This window comes from Pongo pygmaeus, chromosome 8 (genome assembly GCF_028885625.2).
Source record: "Pongo pygmaeus isolate AG05252 chromosome 8, NHGRI_mPonPyg2-v2.0_pri, whole genome shotgun sequence".
NCBI lineage: Eukaryota > Metazoa > Chordata > Mammalia > Primates > Hominidae > Pongo > Pongo pygmaeus.
In genome coordinates, this window is record NC_072381.2 from 67,673,807 (window position 1) to 67,690,481 (window position 16,675).

General features: G+C 39.3%; 1 protein-coding gene across 4 annotated transcripts in view; it reads right to left on the reverse strand.

Annotated features, from left to right (window-relative positions):
- ADK (adenosine kinase) overlaps positions 1 to 16,675 on the reverse strand; it is a 570,201-nt gene that overhangs the window by 24,103 nt on the left and 529,423 nt on the right. For all 4 annotated transcript variants that reach the window (XM_054503670.2, XM_054503668.2, XM_054503669.2 and 1 more), the window contains one exon: positions 14,775 to 14,861. In XM_054503670.2, the coding sequence (XP_054359645.1) occupies positions 14,775 to 14,861 (87 nt within the window). The remainder of the gene's footprint in view (positions 1 to 14,774; positions 14,862 to 16,675) is intronic.

The window sequence follows — 16,675 nt, forward strand, 5'->3', positions numbered from 1 at the left end:
AAAGACATGTTTTATTTTTATTTTTTGAAACACGGCTTTGTTTTGTCACTCAGACTGGAGTGCAGTGGTGTGATCACGGCTCACTGCAGCCTTGACCTCCTGAGCTCAAGCAATCCTCCCGCTTTGGCCTCCTGAGTAGCTGGAACTACAGGTGTGCACCACCATGCCCGGCTAATTTATTAATTTTTTGTAGAGACGGGAGTCTCACTATGTTGCCCGGGCTCATTTTGAACTCCTAGGCTCAAGTGATCTTCCTGCCTTGGCCTCCCAAAGTACTGAGATTACAGGTATGAGCCACTGCGCCTGGCTTAAATTATTTTATAATTGTTTTACTACTTCTTTTAAGTTCATTTTTCAGAAAAAAAAATCATGCATTTATTCTGCTGGTATAAGTACAGATCACTGTATCTTTACATTGGTTTTGGTTCTAATTGTGTCCTAGTGGTAGCCTAATTTAGAGTGAGAAAAAGTCTGAAAAACCCTTAGCCATTAAATTCATATATTTAACAAGTCACAATCTTGATATCTTGATCTACCTGGAAATACCATTAAAAGTGCTTGGCTATTAATACTAGGGAAAGTTTTAATAAAAGCTAATTAAGCTACAAAACTCCCAAGTGGTTAACTGATTTTAGGGGCTAAATTTCTGGTACTTCTAATTATCCTCTGATGGCTTTACTTAGTGTTTCACAACCATGACAGATGACAATGAAAAACTGCAGTGAAATTCATCCACCCTGACACTGCTAAGAACCGGCTTCTCCCTCTCCAAGTAAAATCAATACTCTGTTTGAGTAAACACGTTTACAGCTTTATTAGGATGTCTTGCTTGTTCTGTAACAGCTACTTGAAGCTGTGGTAACAAATCGACTCAACTCAGTTAAACCTAGAGAGCTGGGTAAGAGGCCCATCGATAAGGTTGTTATAAAAATAAACTGCAGGAGATCAGAAAGCTGGAGCAAACAGTCTGGTAAATGTCAATATTTTCCCTTACACAGGACGACAAAACCAGTGAGACCATGTAGAAAGTATTTTATCCCCCTTAAAAATGTTACTTGTTTCAATTGAATAATGCATTTCCACTTTTTGTGCACAGCTCTTCTGAATGAAATTTTCACTTCCTAATTCCCATGTGCATCTAGAACAGGAGGTTGATATAAATACTTGGTATTTTTCATGTCATTTCAGATTCTTTATTTCCCTCATATTTAGAGACATATTTTGGTCTACACTGACTTTACAAAACGGCCCTACCCAAGTTATCTGGAATACCTGTGGTGTTTCAGTCTTACCTTCTTTCTATTAATGAAACAAAATTTTTGTCATCTACATTTGGGAGGACATTTCAATGCAATGTTCACCCTGGATATAATATCTGTAAGACTGATGTTGTACATTCAAAATGAGGCCTTCGATGTTTTTACATTTAACAAGAGCACATCATATTGACTTCAAATAGGTTGTACAACCTCTTGACTGGTGGTAGTACATATAAAACGTCTGCTGACTGTTAGGAGCAAGCCTCCATACTGGGTATAGCTCTACCAAACAAGGACTCATAACCCCTCACTTACTTAGATGTTCACAGGTTGCTCAAAGAACTAACATCTGGCAGGAAATTCCCACTTCAATTTGGCTAGCTTAGAATGTCCAGATGTGACAAAGTAATGGTTTCCCCCTGCTGAAAAGTGCTCAGATGTAAACTTTTTGTATTTTCTATGTAGTCTAGTTAGTAAAATTTTGTTTTGACTTCATATTGACTACCAATTAGTCATGAACTCAAGTAACAACTTGTGACCCAAATTTTAGAAAACTGATTTTTCAGGGAAAATAATAAATATGAAATTTTGAAATAATTGAAAAAGCTACTGCGCCTGCCAGGGTAAAGTCTGACCTAGCAGGTATTTGCATAATGAAAACCAGGCCGGGCGCGGTGGCTCATGCCTGTAATCTCAGCACTTTGGGAGGCCAAGGCAGGTGGATCATCTGAGGTCAGGAGTTAGAGACCATTCTGGCCAATATGATGAAACCCTGTCTCTACTAAAAATACAAAAATTGGCCAGGAGTGGTGGTGCACACCTGTAGTCCCAGCTACTCGGGAGGCTGAGGCTGGAGAATCACTCGAACCTGGGAGGCAGAGGTTGCAGTGAGCTGAGATCACACCACTGCACTCCATTCTGGGCGACACGGCAAGACTCCATCTCAAAAAAAAAAAAAAAAAGAAAAGAAAACTAAAGCTTAAGTGGTGTCAGATGGTGTTAATTGTTGACATGTACAGGAAGTCAATTTAGAGAAAAGGTTCCTTTAAGATAGTTCAGCACAACACACCCTCCCACATAAAGTGAGCAACTGAGAAGCAATGTGTAATATACAGGCAAGTGGTCAGTACTGTAGCTCTAAGAAAGAATAACTTTATTGTCCTATAGCTACAGCTATGAGAATAACTTCTTATTCCTTCTTTGTGGTGGCTAAAAATGGAAACTTACTAAGTTCTATTAACATGGTATGGGACATTGTATTTGAATTAAAAACAAAACCAAAAGCCCATCAATTTAAAAATGATCTTAATTTCAGAGGAAAGCTCTTGAAGAGTACTGCTAAGCAGTATTTTGCACTCATATAGATAAGATGCCCTTTCACCCTAATCCCTTTCAAAACACTGCTTTAAAAGTCATTCTTCTTCATGGAACATAGATGTACAACACTGAGTCAGAATTTGATTTTAAAGCTAATGTGTGATCTTTTGATGTGGTTCCCAAAATAAAAGTTTAGCGTATGCTTCTGTTTATTGTTAAAGTCAAATATCAAGACAAAAAAAGAAAACAAAACAAAAAACCCCTCCTGTGCATTTGGGATACTGACTCTTGACCTATACGTTTCCAAGAGGACTAAATAACAGATGGCTTAACTGACAACTTTTTTTTTTTTTTTTTTGAGATGGAGTCTCACTCTGTCGCCCAGGCTGGAGTGCAGTGGCGTGATCTTGGGTTACTGCAACCTCCGCCTCCTAGGTTCAAGCAATTCTCCTGCCTCAGCCTCTCGAGTAGCTGGGATTACAGGTGTCCACCATCATGCTTGGCTAATTTTTTGTGTTTTTAGTAGAGGCGGGGTTTCACCATGTTGCGTTGGCCAGGCTGGTCTCGAACTCCTGACCTCAAGTGATTTGTCCACCTTGGCCTCTTAAAGTGCTGGGATTACAGCCATGAGCCACGGCGCTCAGCCTTAACTGACAACTTTCATTTGGATTATGAACGTAAGTAACTGCTGCATCATGAATTCAGTAATCTGGCTTCTTGTCTCGTATTTGCAATTAACTCCCTTGGACAACTCCTCTTACCTTTCTTTGGGCCTTACTTTCTTCATTCATCAAACGGGGTCTTTTGAATAGGTCATGGTTTTCCTACCTGACATCATGAGCCACCAAATAAAATGTGGATAGGGACAAATGGGAGTTTGTTTAATTTCATTTCATTCTTTCTTAAAAACATTTTTAATTTTTAATTTTTGTGAGTTCATTTCATTCTGATTCAGATAAGATCTCATTTGAAAAGAGTTTCACTACTGGAAATTGAAAACCAGAAAATATGATTTTTTAAAATTTTCCTTTCAGCACGAACACTCTAAACGATATAGTTAAAAACAAAAGATTCAATGGGGCAAAGTAATAAATAGCTGCTGGGATAAGATGATGGTAACATTGTTTATGTGAAGCTGTGCTTAGGCCCTAATTCATAAGCAAGATCATTTTGTTATTAAATTTTGTTATTATTTAACTCAATTCAAAAACCTACATTTGATCAACTGAAAATTTCTCATAGCAGGATGGTTCTAAAATTTTAAGAGCATTTGATGACAGAAATCAGTTTTTAATTTGCCATTTACTTTGTGGGCAAGAAATATATCTAAACTCTATAAAATGTCAACATTAATTGGATAATTAAATGAAAAATAAATTAAAAGCCTGTGTTTATAGCCCTGGTTTCAGAACTTATATATCTGAAGAGAGAGTAGCTGTTAATTTGACAATCATGCTGCTAATTTTGTTTTATTCAGACCTCTGCTAAGTAGCCTTAAAACATCAGAGGTTATGTTTCATGTAAATTATCATATAGTTTGAAATGTTGTGTCTGATGACTTATTTACCACAGTGAAGATTTCTGCTAGGTACTAAGGTTGGCTAGGCTCTGCATCAGTGCTACACACATGTGATTTTATTTATTTAAAGATTACATTAATTACAAAGCCAATAAGGGCACGCTGTAAAAAAAAAAAAAATTCAGACATACAGAGTAGAAAGTGACTATTTCATTCATCCACCTCCAAGTACATCCACTGTTAGCTGTTTGGAGTGTTTCTTCCTGGAACTTTTATATGCTTTTATAAGTATACATACAACATACACACATAAGACCATTTTTAACAAAATACAAATCACTTCATATTACACTTATTGCTCTGTACTCATCTGTTGTTTTTTTTTTTTTCTTGAGATGGAGTCTTGCTCTGTCGCCCAGGCTGGAGTGCAGTGGTGCAATCTTGGCTCACTGCAAGCTCTGCCTCCCAGGTTCATACCATTCTCCTGCCTCAACCTCCCGAGTAGCTGGGACTACAGGTGCCCGGCACCATGCCCAGCTAATTTTTTTGTACTTTTAGTAGAGACGGGGTTTCACCATTTTGGCCAGGATGGTCTTGATCTCTTGACCTCATGATCTGCCCGTCTCGGCCTCCCAAAGTGCTGGGATTACAGGCGTGAGACACCATGCCTGGCCTGTACTCATCTGTTAACAGTAAGTATAGAACTTACAGTTCTATACTTGTCTTCTTTACTTTTTATTTTGTTTTTTTGGGATGGAGTCTTGCTCTGTCACCCAGGCTAGAGTGTGGTGGTGCCATCCCAGCTCACTACAACCTCCGCCTCCTGGGTTCAAGCGATTCTCCAGCCTCAGCCTCTTGAGTAGCTGGGATTATAGGCACCCACCACCACACCTTGCTAATTTTTGTATTTTAGTAGAGATGGGGTTTCATCATGTTGGTCAGGCTGGTCTCGAACTCCTGACCTCAAGTGATCCACCTGTCTCAGCCTCCCAAAGTGCTGGGATTACAGGTGTGAGCCCCTGCGCCTGGCATATATTCGTCTTCTTTATATGAAGAAATGGGCCAGATATTAGAAAAGCCCAACATGAACAGCATTCAAGTCGTCAGTAATCTTTTAGTGGCATTAAAAAAAAAAACCTGGCCAAATAATTTTGTAGAATTTATGAAAAAATATGGTTGATCAGTGAATCCCAGACTTTGGGATTTCATAGAACATTGAAACTTGCCCAAAAGATTTTAGGGATAAACACAGAGCTGGCACACTTTAATTCTGCTAGATAAGAACATTTTTTAAAAATCCACTGTTATCAACATTATTCATAAAGAAAGAAAATTGAACTCCCTCAAAGTAGGAAGGGCAAGATTTAAAACTTAATACATTTAGTTTTATGGAAATTTACTTTCTTGCCCCTGCTTTTTTACATTTTGATATTGACTGATGAAAGCTCTTATGTCATAGACTGGTAACAGTCTACAGACCAGTGTTTATAAAATCACTTTGGCTATTTCTCCTCCTTTAGAGAGGAAGGTAAGATGTTGTAGTAATAAAAGAGAGTATAGCAAAATGGCTAGGGCTAAGAACTTTGAGGCCAAATTTTGAGTTTGAATCCTAGCTTTCAATATAACCTTGGGCAAATTACTTAATCTCTCAACAATCTAAGGCCAGAAGAACTGTCCAGGTAAGCACAGGCCCAGCTGTCAACCCACAGATTTGTGGAGCTAAATAAATGAGTTGTTATTTTAGGTAACTAGGTTTTGAAAGTGGTTAGCTATGCAGTAAAAACTAACTGATACATGTTGGATGTATCAGACAGACATGACAGGTAAAATTGACCAGATTCATGTAATAGCAGCTGAGAGAATTATAGGATTCAAATTACTTCCAATTGGCTCACCAAAATTCTAGGTCAGGGAACTAACACACATATATTTTGTTATGCCACAATTCTGTTTAAGAAAATGAACTTCAGAAATTTTACTTATGACATTTCCTGTGGACCTCTGCAACTAAATAAAAATTTCCATATCAACATCATTTTCTTAGAATAAATATTTCTCAATAATCGTCAAATATAAGAAACCTAAGGTTCACATCTGAGCTTTGGAGTATGATAGCCTACATGGTTTAGACTGTGTCTTATCCACATTTCCAGAAGATAAAGTCCTTTCAATTCCATTATCTATTTACAATTGCTTCTAGATGAAGACCATTCAGGATATTAGGTCTTTGAGGGAACATCTGTGTTGATGAGAAATTACAGGCTTCACTCTAAAATCATCCTGTATTTCACATGAACTAAAGTGATTTCTCCCTCTCTTTTTTTAAATCATGGCTGGAGAGGATAATCTTTACATTTTTTTAATTAACGAAGGCTCAAATAATCATAGATAGTGTTTATGAAATTTGGTGCTGGTCATAAAAAATGATGAGTTCATGTCCTTTGTAGGGACATGGATGAAATTGGAAATCATCATTCTCAGTAAACTATCGCAAGGACAAAAAACCAAACACCGCATGTTCTCACTCATAGATGGGAATTGAACAATGAGAACACATGGACACAGGAAGGGGAACATCACACTCTGGGGACTGTTGTGGGGTGGGGGGAGTGGGGAGGGATAGCATTAGGAGATATACCTAATGCTAAATGATGAGTTAATGGGTGCAGCACACCAACATGGTATAGCTGTCTCTTCCTTTCTCTTGCATGAACTTGAACTACTATCTGTGGTGAATGTTTCATATCCTTTTTTTTTTTTTTTTTTGTAGAGACAGGGTCTCCCCCTGTTGCCCAGACTGTAGTGCAGTGGCGTGACCTCAGCTCACTGCAGCCTCAACCTTCTGGGCTCAAGCTATCCTCCCACCTCAGCTTCTTGAGTAGCTGGGACTACAGGCACATGCCACCCTGCTTGGCTATTTTTTTTTTTTTTGTAGAGACTGGGGTCTCACGGTGCTGTCCAGGCTGGTCTTGAAATCCTGGCCTCATGTGATCCTCCTGCCTCTGCCTCCCAAAGTGTTGGGATTACAGGTATGAGCCACCATGCCTGGTCTGTTTCATATTCCTAATGACCAAGCCAATTCCACAGTTCATTTGATGGTTTTAAGAAAAATTTCTGCTCAAGAAATAAAACAGAGAAGATGTCCCATTAGAGCAGAAAGACAAGAAAAAGAGTTGTTGACATCGGGTTGTTTAGCAGTGGGCAGCTGTCATCTTGGTCACCATCAAGTAAATCCTCAGCAGACATGGGTCATATGAAGGTTTTTGTTTTTGAGTGAAGAAGTCTGAGAAACAATATATTTAACACTTACCAAGTTGTCTTCTAGTCTTCTGAGATGGAGAGCAAACGAAGGGGGTAGTGTAGAAAAAAAATCCCAAGAATTCTGCACCACTTCTATGCATAGCACAATGAAGCAGCAATTAAGAAGAATGGGGAAGGAAGCTATAAATGTTGGGACCAAAGAAACAAGGTGAGGATGGAAAATATGAAGATAATTAGAGAGTCTTTATGGTTCTCAGAAGTATAGATAGGTGCCACGTGAAGAGGAAGTGGCATCCTTGTTCTGAAAACAACTCTTAAAAAATTTTTTTTAAACCAATGTTCTTTTCTAAACATGAATTAGAGAATGAAATTGTTTTTTGTTTGTTTTTGAGACAGGGTTTTGCTCTGACACCCAGCCTGGAGTGCAGAGGTGCAATCGCAGCTCACTGCAGCTTCGACCTCCCAGGTGCCAGCAATCCTCCCACCTCAGCCTCCTGAGTAGCTGGAACCACAGGCTTATGCCACCATGCCCAGCTAATTTTTTTATTTTTGGTAGAAATGGGGTTTTGCTACGTTGTCCAGGCTGGTCTTGAACTGCTGAGCTCAAGCTATCCACCTACCTTGGCCTCCCAAAGTGCTGAGATTACAGGTGTGAGCCACTGCTCCCAGCCTAGAGAATGTAATTAGTGTTCCTTTTTATTAGATGGGAAATAGGAGAATTATTTGCATTGTGATTGCTGAGTGGTTTTCAGTCATTTGCATATCATAGGTAATATTTTTAAGGGTAATACATTTTCTCTGCTGAAGCTGTTGGGAGGATTTTTAAAATAAAGAGTATTCTGGCTGGGGGTGGTGGCTCATGTCTGTAATTCCAAATGAATTGTCATTTTAATCAATTGTAATCCAGCACTTTGGGAGTCCTAGGCAGGAGGACTGCTTGAGGCCAAGAGTTTAAGACCAGACTGGGTAACAGAGTGAGACTCTGTCTCTACAAAAAAATTTTAAAAAAACCCTGTAGTCCCAGCTACTAGGGAGACTGAGGTGGGAGGATGGCTTGAGCCCAGGAGTTTGAGGCTGCAGTGAGCTATGATCATGCTATTGCACTCCAGCCTAGGTGACAGAGTGAGACCCCATCTCCCCCTCCAAAAAAAGTATTATGAGTCAGCACAGTTACTTTATTATCATTCCAAATAAAATATTCTGGCCAGGCACAGTGGCTCATGCCTGTAAATCCAGCGCTTTGAGAGGCTGAGGTAGGTGGATCACCTGAGGTCAGGAGTTCGAGACCAACCTGGCCAACATGGCAAAACTCCATCTCTACTAAAAATACAAAAATTAGCCAGGCGTGGTAGCGGATGCCTGTAATTCTAGCTATTTGGGAGGCTGAGGCAGGAGAATCACTTGAACCTGAAAGGCAGAGGTTGCAGTGAGCCGAGATTCTGTCACTGCACTCCAGCCTGGGCAACAGAGCAAGACTCCATCTCAAAACAAAAACAAAAACAAAAACAAAAACAAAACAAAAAAACCCAACAAAATAAAATCTTCTAATCTATATGTGGCTCTTAACTATACTTAATGAAGGTTTTGTTTTTTTTTTTTAAATTCTAAGAATGTTGGTTTTTGGGTGAAGTCTCTAGTCTTTTATCTGAGAGTTGTATATAAGTGCCTACACATAATCTGTCAAAGGTGTACTCACTTTCAGTCTAAAGATGATTTGTAGGTCCTGTCCATATTCCTACAGCTGCCATAAAACCTATGACTAAATCATATTAGATTAACACAGGCTGGTATTGACAGTCCAGTGGGAACATATTGATTAGGTCCTCTTTCATGTTATTTGTTATGATTTTTCTTCTCAGTTTCATTTACTGGGAAGACACAGGGGAAAAGATTTCACTGGGAACAATGACAGTGCCTGTCACAAAATGTTCTCAATGTTTCCATTTGTTACTATAGCAGTGACAAAGAGGGTTCCAAATGAAAAGGCAGACCTGCTGTGACAAAGCACAGCAGGACAACAGGAAGAAATTTTTTCCTGACCTAGGAAATTAGGAAATCATACTTAGAGATTATAGAATTGTCTCCATTTCCAAGAGTACAATCCTAGCTTTTGTAACTTGGGCTTTTGAGGAAGAATGTGAAAACATTAGTTCTATCAGGGCTGAGCAGTGACAAATAAAGAGCAAATATCACAAAGTGCTTAAGACCTCCAAATAGAACAAGGAGCAATGCTTGTAGAGGCTGGAGGGATTTGTTACTGTCACTAAACCCGTGAGATGGAACTATGAATTTAATTTATGTACATTTGGGTTACTCATTTTTAAATTATACATGAAAATCCATGATGTAGTCATATATCTTTTTAGCTGGCTAAAGGAACACATGGCACTCTGGTACTGATATAGATAATTAGCACATGGTAGCTGGAGTGATACTTTATCCAAAACTTGAAATTTATGCAAAGAAAATTATTGCCCTTCAGAGAGTTAAATTACCACAAAGTGGACTAAAATATAGATATGCAAAGTCACAAAAGACAGAAATACTCTTAGGCCAGCAAAACTTGAAAGTTACAGGATGAATATATTAACCATCCAAAGATAGAATGTGTCAATCAGAAAGAAGATATGTTAATTGGGCAATGAAGCAAAGAAAAATAAACTGCATAGTAAATGTAAAAGTTGCTACTGCCTGAGATTCATTCCCAAGGTGGGAATGAATTTTATTAATTAATTAATTAATTTTTTTGAGACAGAGTCTCACTCTGTCACCCAGGCTGGAGTGCAGTAGCAAGATCTTGACTCACTGCAACCTCTGCCTCCTGGGTTCAAGTGAATCTCCTGCCTCAGCCACCCAAGTTGCTGGGACTTCAGGCATGCAACACCATGCCTGGCTAAGTTTTCTAGTTTTAGTAGAGATGGGGTTTCACCATGTTGGCCAGGCTGGTCTCAAACTCCTGGCCTCAAGTGATCTACATGCTTCAGCCTCCCAAAGTGCTGGGATTACAGGCATGAGCCACCACACCTGGCTGATTTAGTACTTACATTTAAGTCTTTGATCCATTTTGTTAATTTTTCCATATGGGCAGGGCCTCAGCCTCCCGAGTAGCTGGGACTACAAGTGCATGTTACCATGCCCGGCTAATGTTTTGTATTTTTAGTAGAGACAGAGTTTTGCCATGTTGGTCAGGCTGGTCTCAAATTCCTGGCCTCAAGTGATCCGCCTGCCTTGGCCTCTCAAAGTGCTAGGATTTCAGGTGTGAGCCACTGTGTCAAGCCAACAGCTGTTATTTCTAATCCCAGTAGAAAGGCTCCTGCTGGTGTGGAGAGGGAGCAGGGGGTTTTAGCCAATGGATCTTTTAGTATTTCCAACTAACAAGACCATTTCTGTTGTAAGGTAGATGCATCAGGTTGTTAGATGGGTGCTATTGATAGGGACAGGAGGCAGGCAAATTTCTGGGCAGAAGAGGGTAGGTCTCTGGTGAGTGCCCCGTCCTAAAGCCAAAAAGTCTAATACCACGGCCCAAAGTGAGAATTTACATCCTTGTTTTCCTGCTCAAATGTTGCTTTTTCCAAAATTACCCATGGCCCACCCCACCCACAATCCTGTGCCCATAAAAACCCCAGGCTCAGCCAACAGAGAAAGGAGAAGAGGAGAAGCAGCTGGATGTTGGAGATCATGGTTGGACATCGGAGAGAAGCAGCTTGACTTCAGAGGGACAGCTTGATGGCACAGCTTTGGAGAGGAGTCTGGCTGGGGATAACCAGACTCCAGGGGATTATGTTCGTGCTTCATCCCCCTTTCAGCTCCCCTTCCTGTTGAGAGCCACTTTCATCAGCAATAAAATCCCCTCCATTTATCATCTCCAATTCGTTTGTGTGACCTCGTTTATGCTGGATGCTGGACAAGAACTCGGGTGCCATGAGTGTGGGTGCAAAGGGCTGTCACACTGGTGACAATGGAGGGTCACTCCACCGAGCTGTTAAAGCTTAAGCTGTCTACAGACAGCAAAGCTAAAAGGGCACTGTAACGCTTCCTCTGTGGATCCGGGGGTCATGGGCAGCTTCCCTTAGATGCTGCCACTGGTCTGATATGGAGTTCGCTCTTACTAGTGCCCAAAAGTGCTCAGCCCAGCTCCTGCACCTGCGCACGTGTGCTCCCTTTCCTGTGAGCGGTGGAGAAGCGAGTGAGTGAAGTTCGCTCCTGCTGGCACCAAAGTGGCCAGCCGGCTAGTTCCAGTGCCCACACACCTCAATTTCTGCCTGAGAAGGGCTTAGGGAAATATCCTGCTTCACTATTAAACAGCTGATTCATATAACTCTCTTATTTGGAGTCCATGCTAACCAAGCAAGTTTATCATCTGGCTTTCTGTATCTCTGTAGTGCAATCGATTCTACTGCTTAGCAAAAAGCTCTTAGTTCAAACTCACCAGGGACTACAGTTCTTGGATTCTCTTCCCTTTCAGTTTTTCTTTCTTTTCCTCAACAATCTTACCTTAGAGTCCTCAGAACCCTGTCAGATTACAAAAGATCCTTTTCAATAAAGGAAGTCATCTACTCAGATAACAGGAAGATTCTCTGGCAAAACCAGCCTTTGTCAGGAAGGCTGGTCTGTGGTTCTCAGCTCTAATGGTGAGATTTACATAAATGTTTAGAGAAGCAGTATTAGTGTGGTGAGTAAAAGCACTAACTTTGGAGCCAGACTTTCTCGGTTTGAATCCTGGCTCTGCTACTCTCTAGCCATGAGACTATGGGCACATTATCTCACCTTTCTCTGTCTCTGTTTTTTTCATCAGTAAAATAGGGGTAAAAATAATCTACCCCAAGAAGCTTTTGTGAACACTAAATTAGTTACTATAAAGTGTTTAAGATATTGGTTGGTTAGTAGGTAGTGTATAAAGGTTATCTATTGCTATTACTTTGTAGCTTGACTCACATTTGACAGAATGTGCTAAAGATGGCAACATAAGTATTCCATTAATAAACTGACATTAGGATGTTCATCTCATTGCATGACCCAGTGTTTTGGGATCTGATTACCCTGGGAACTGAGTAGGTTCAAAGTGAGAAAAATGGCTATCTAATTGTATTACCAGTAAAGTCCTGCCTAGTTTCTACCTGCCTTCCACTTTCTCTATTCTGATTTCAACAATGTGTAGTGAAATCCAGTGTTTGGAGCTTTGAAATGCTAGAAATGAATAAAGTGAGGAAGCTGCCATGATTAAAAAAGGGTTTGGCAAACTATAGTCTGTAGGCCAACTCTGGCCTATGGTATGTTTTTGTACAGCTGGAGAGCTAGGAAACGTTTTTACATATTAAAAGTGCTGTAAAAACACAAAACACAAGGAGGCAAACAAAACAAGAAGATATGCAATACAGCCTGTATATGTCTTGCAAAGCCTAAAATAGTCACTATTTGGCCTTTAAAAAAAAAAAGATTGTGGATCCCTGTTCTATACTCTTTTTCTTTTTTGCTTACCTAACTATACCCCAACAATAAATATAATGAAGTAGGATAAAAAGAGGCTGAAAAATCCTCTAAGAAAAAATCCCAATTGCTTTGATGAAGTAGTTTATTTATCGCTGTAACCACAATACAAATGGTAGCTAGCTGTTCCTACCTCAGTATCCTAAGAATGGCCTCTCCCTCCCTCAAAATGTCTGTATGTTCTCACCTAGTATCGGTAGCATTACAGATAGTTAGGTGTCTGTAACAGAATCTGTTGTTGCAGGGCCAGGAAGCCTAGTAACCCAAGGCCAGAGGTAGTGGCTATTTAGGTCACCATCAAATCTATGATGGCCTCATTATGTGTCCTCTACTGAATGTCAAAGAAATAGAATACTTCATGTTTTAAAGATTTTAAAGTACTTAAGTAATGTACATACAGTGTATAAGTTTAAAAGTTTCTAGACTAAGATTCCTGGTTTGACCAATTTTTAACCAAGAAATCACTAGGGTTTTCTTAATGTATTACAGAATATGGCTAAATTCAGAATAAAATATTTTTAGCCTACATACATCTATAGCTCTAAAGAGTAAAAAATAGGAAAATTGGCTGCTAAGTAATATTATCAATAATGAAGACTTTCCGAGCAAGGAAATAAAAAAACACAATCATAACAGTGAAGTAGAATGTTGTCTGTGGTACAGACTCTTTCCAAAGAATACAGGGCATGGGCATCCTAATGGTTAATAGTTCATTTAAGACTGGGCATGACCAGCCTGCCCAACATGGCGAAACCCCGTCTCCACTAAAAGTACAAAAATTAGCCAGGTGTGGAGGCATGCACCTGTGGTCCCAGCTGCTTGGGAGGCTGAGGCAGGAGAATCATTTGAACCCGGGAGGCAGAGGTTGCAGTGAGCTGAGATTGCACCACTGTACACCAGCCTGGGAGAAAGAGTGAGACTCCATCTCAAAAAAAAAAAAAAGAAAAGAAAAAAGAAAAGACTGGGCATGAATAGTTTTAGAGAAAGAAAAATAAAAATTTATGTTGGTAAAAGACCATTAAAAAAAAATATTAAGTTAAAACCATCAAACAAACTTAAGTAAGTTTCCCATGATTCAAATTATCCTCCAGAGAAAAAGGGACAATGGTCAGCTCCACTTGCTTGCTTTTTTTTTTTTTTTTTTAATTAACCTGGTCTGGCTTGATGTTAAGAGAAAGAAACAGAGACCAGGAAAGATCCCTTTGTGGTATCTTTAAGGAAGCGAAAGCTTTCTAGAGACTATAAACTAGCTTAATTAACTACACTTAACTAGAAGGAATTTAGACTTATCAAAAGAATTTTTGAATCAGATTTTAGATCAATCTAAGTCATCAAGCCAAAAATCTTCTATTGTCTTGATTTTGAGTATTCATTACCAAAATCATTAGTTCATATAAAATTTGCCAGTTCTTATTGAGCCAAAAAATAGGCAAAAATTTAACCCTTTTTAGTATAACAAACAACCACTATTGTGTTTGAAACAGATGTTTTAACCAAAGGATTATCATCCAAAGACATCATCCTTAGTTATTAGCATACTGTTTAATATTCATCACAACTTGTTTTAAAGAACAAAAATGTTTTAAAGAACAAAAATGTTTTAACATTTAAGCCTGAAGGGCTATGAATATACTATATACTGTACTTGATGCGGTTTGTTTATGCAATTTTCTGACAGATACAATTAATCTTGTGAAAATGACTGGGGTATAGCATAGTAGCAAATTATCTTTTCCAAACACATATTTTTTCCTGTGGTAAAACCCTCTTATAATACTGACAATGATAGAAGTATATGGAAAGAACTTCAGAAGTTAATTATTTAAAAGAAGAAATTAGAAGTTATTAAATGAATAAATCTTGGTTATATGGTAGAAACAAGTGTTAAAATGTTTTACTTGTAAGTAAGAATGAAATAAATTAGTCTGTACCTCCAACAAATGCATCTCCAGCTCCGTTGGTATCAATAATTTCTTTCTGGTCTTGATCCAAGACAGCAAAAGCAGTGACTTCACTTTCTGCAATTAGAGCCAAAGAAAGGCAGAATGACTTCTCTTTGTAACACTCAATACAAGCTCACCCAGTAACGTCTGAAGCTCCTTCATCACTCATCATTCCAAGAGAGACAGGACATAAGCTCCATATTCTGTACAGGGGCACTTGGGAACTAAGGTGTAAAATCATCTGCAAGTAATACTTTTTTGGTAACTTTCAGCATACAGATGCTGCTGTATACGTCTTATGAGAGTTATACCTAGGTAGTTCACATTTTTTTTTGGAATGACTACAAATGGTAGCAGTACCTTTCTGGACAGTGCAAATGAACAGAAGCCATAAACTAAAGGAAGTGTTGGTATGGATTGGATCATGGGTTTCTAATAAAGCTTCAAGCCTGACTATATTCCTGGCAGTGAAATGTTGGATACAGTTAAAGAGTTGTAAATTAAAAAAAAAAAATAATGAATATTGGGTGTTTCTTTATAGAAAATCACAATGGCACAATAAAAACATTACTATTATTCTGTTAAAATACTTCTTCCCAATGTCAAGAATTTTTAATTTTAGTTGGTTCATTAAAAATAACCTAATCTGGTTATGTTTTGCAAAGAAGTCACTATCTGTCAACTGGCAAAAGGGAAAGCTACTACTGAATGCATGGGCAGAACAAAAGGGACAGTGCAATGGGATCTTGCCCTAGAGTAGTCAGGACCAGGGCTTACTTGTTTTGACTACAGAGTAACCTAATTTAGTACTTTAAACATGGCACATGACAGTGGAATGGACTTATCTGTGATGAAATCTGGCTTACAAGATACATCTGCAAATGATTGGACAGTGCTTCTTATTGGGGGCTGGAACTTCTGAAATCATAAATTTGCATCCCTATGGGGACAGAGTGGCTAAAGACTCGTAAACTTCAGTCTCGTTTAAGATCAAGAGGGAGGCAAAAGGAGATCTTGAGAAACTTAAGAAAGGTATTAATAAAGAGCATAGAGAATCCTCAAAAGCATATTCTGTCTAGCTTTTGCTACTTGCTCTTAATGGATACTTTCAACAAGAGACATAAATATGTTAATGAAAATACTCTCCTGGAACGATTGATATTCAAGAAGAGGACTCATTTACTTAGTCAATCTTTTTAAAAATCTTTTTTTTTTTTTTTTTTTTTTTGGTCTTGCTCTGTCATCCAGGCTGGACTGGAGTGCAGTTGTGTAATCATAACACACTCCAACCTTAACCTCCTGGGCTCAAGGGATTCTCCTGTCTCGGCCTCCCGTGTAGTTGAGACCACAGACACGCAGCACCACAGCTGGTCAATTTTTTGCTTTTTTTTGGGGGGCGGGTGGGTAGAGACAGGGTCTCACTTTGTTGCCCAGGCTGGTTTCAAACTCCTGCGCTCAAGCAATCCTCCTGCCTTGGTCTCCCAAAGTGCTAGGATTACACGCATGAGCCACTGCATCTGGTTTAAACTTTTTTTCTTTGAGACGAAGTCTCATTCTATTGCCCAGGCTGGAGTGCAGTGGTGTGATCTCAGCTCACTGCAACCTCTGCCTCCTGGTTCAAGCGATTCTCCTGCCTCAGCCTCCCAAGTAGCTGGGATTATAGTCGTGTGCCACCACGCCCAGCTAATTTTTGTATTTTTAGTAGAGACAGGTTTTGCCATGTTGGCCAGGCTTGTCTTGAATTCCTGACCTCAAGTGATCTGACTGCCTCAGCCTCCCAAAGTGCTGGGATTAGGCGTGAGCCACCATGCCCGGCCAAACTCTTTAAGTAACTGAACTTTCCACATTTTGTAACATGAGGGCCTATATGGCAGTTGACAAGATTTTGA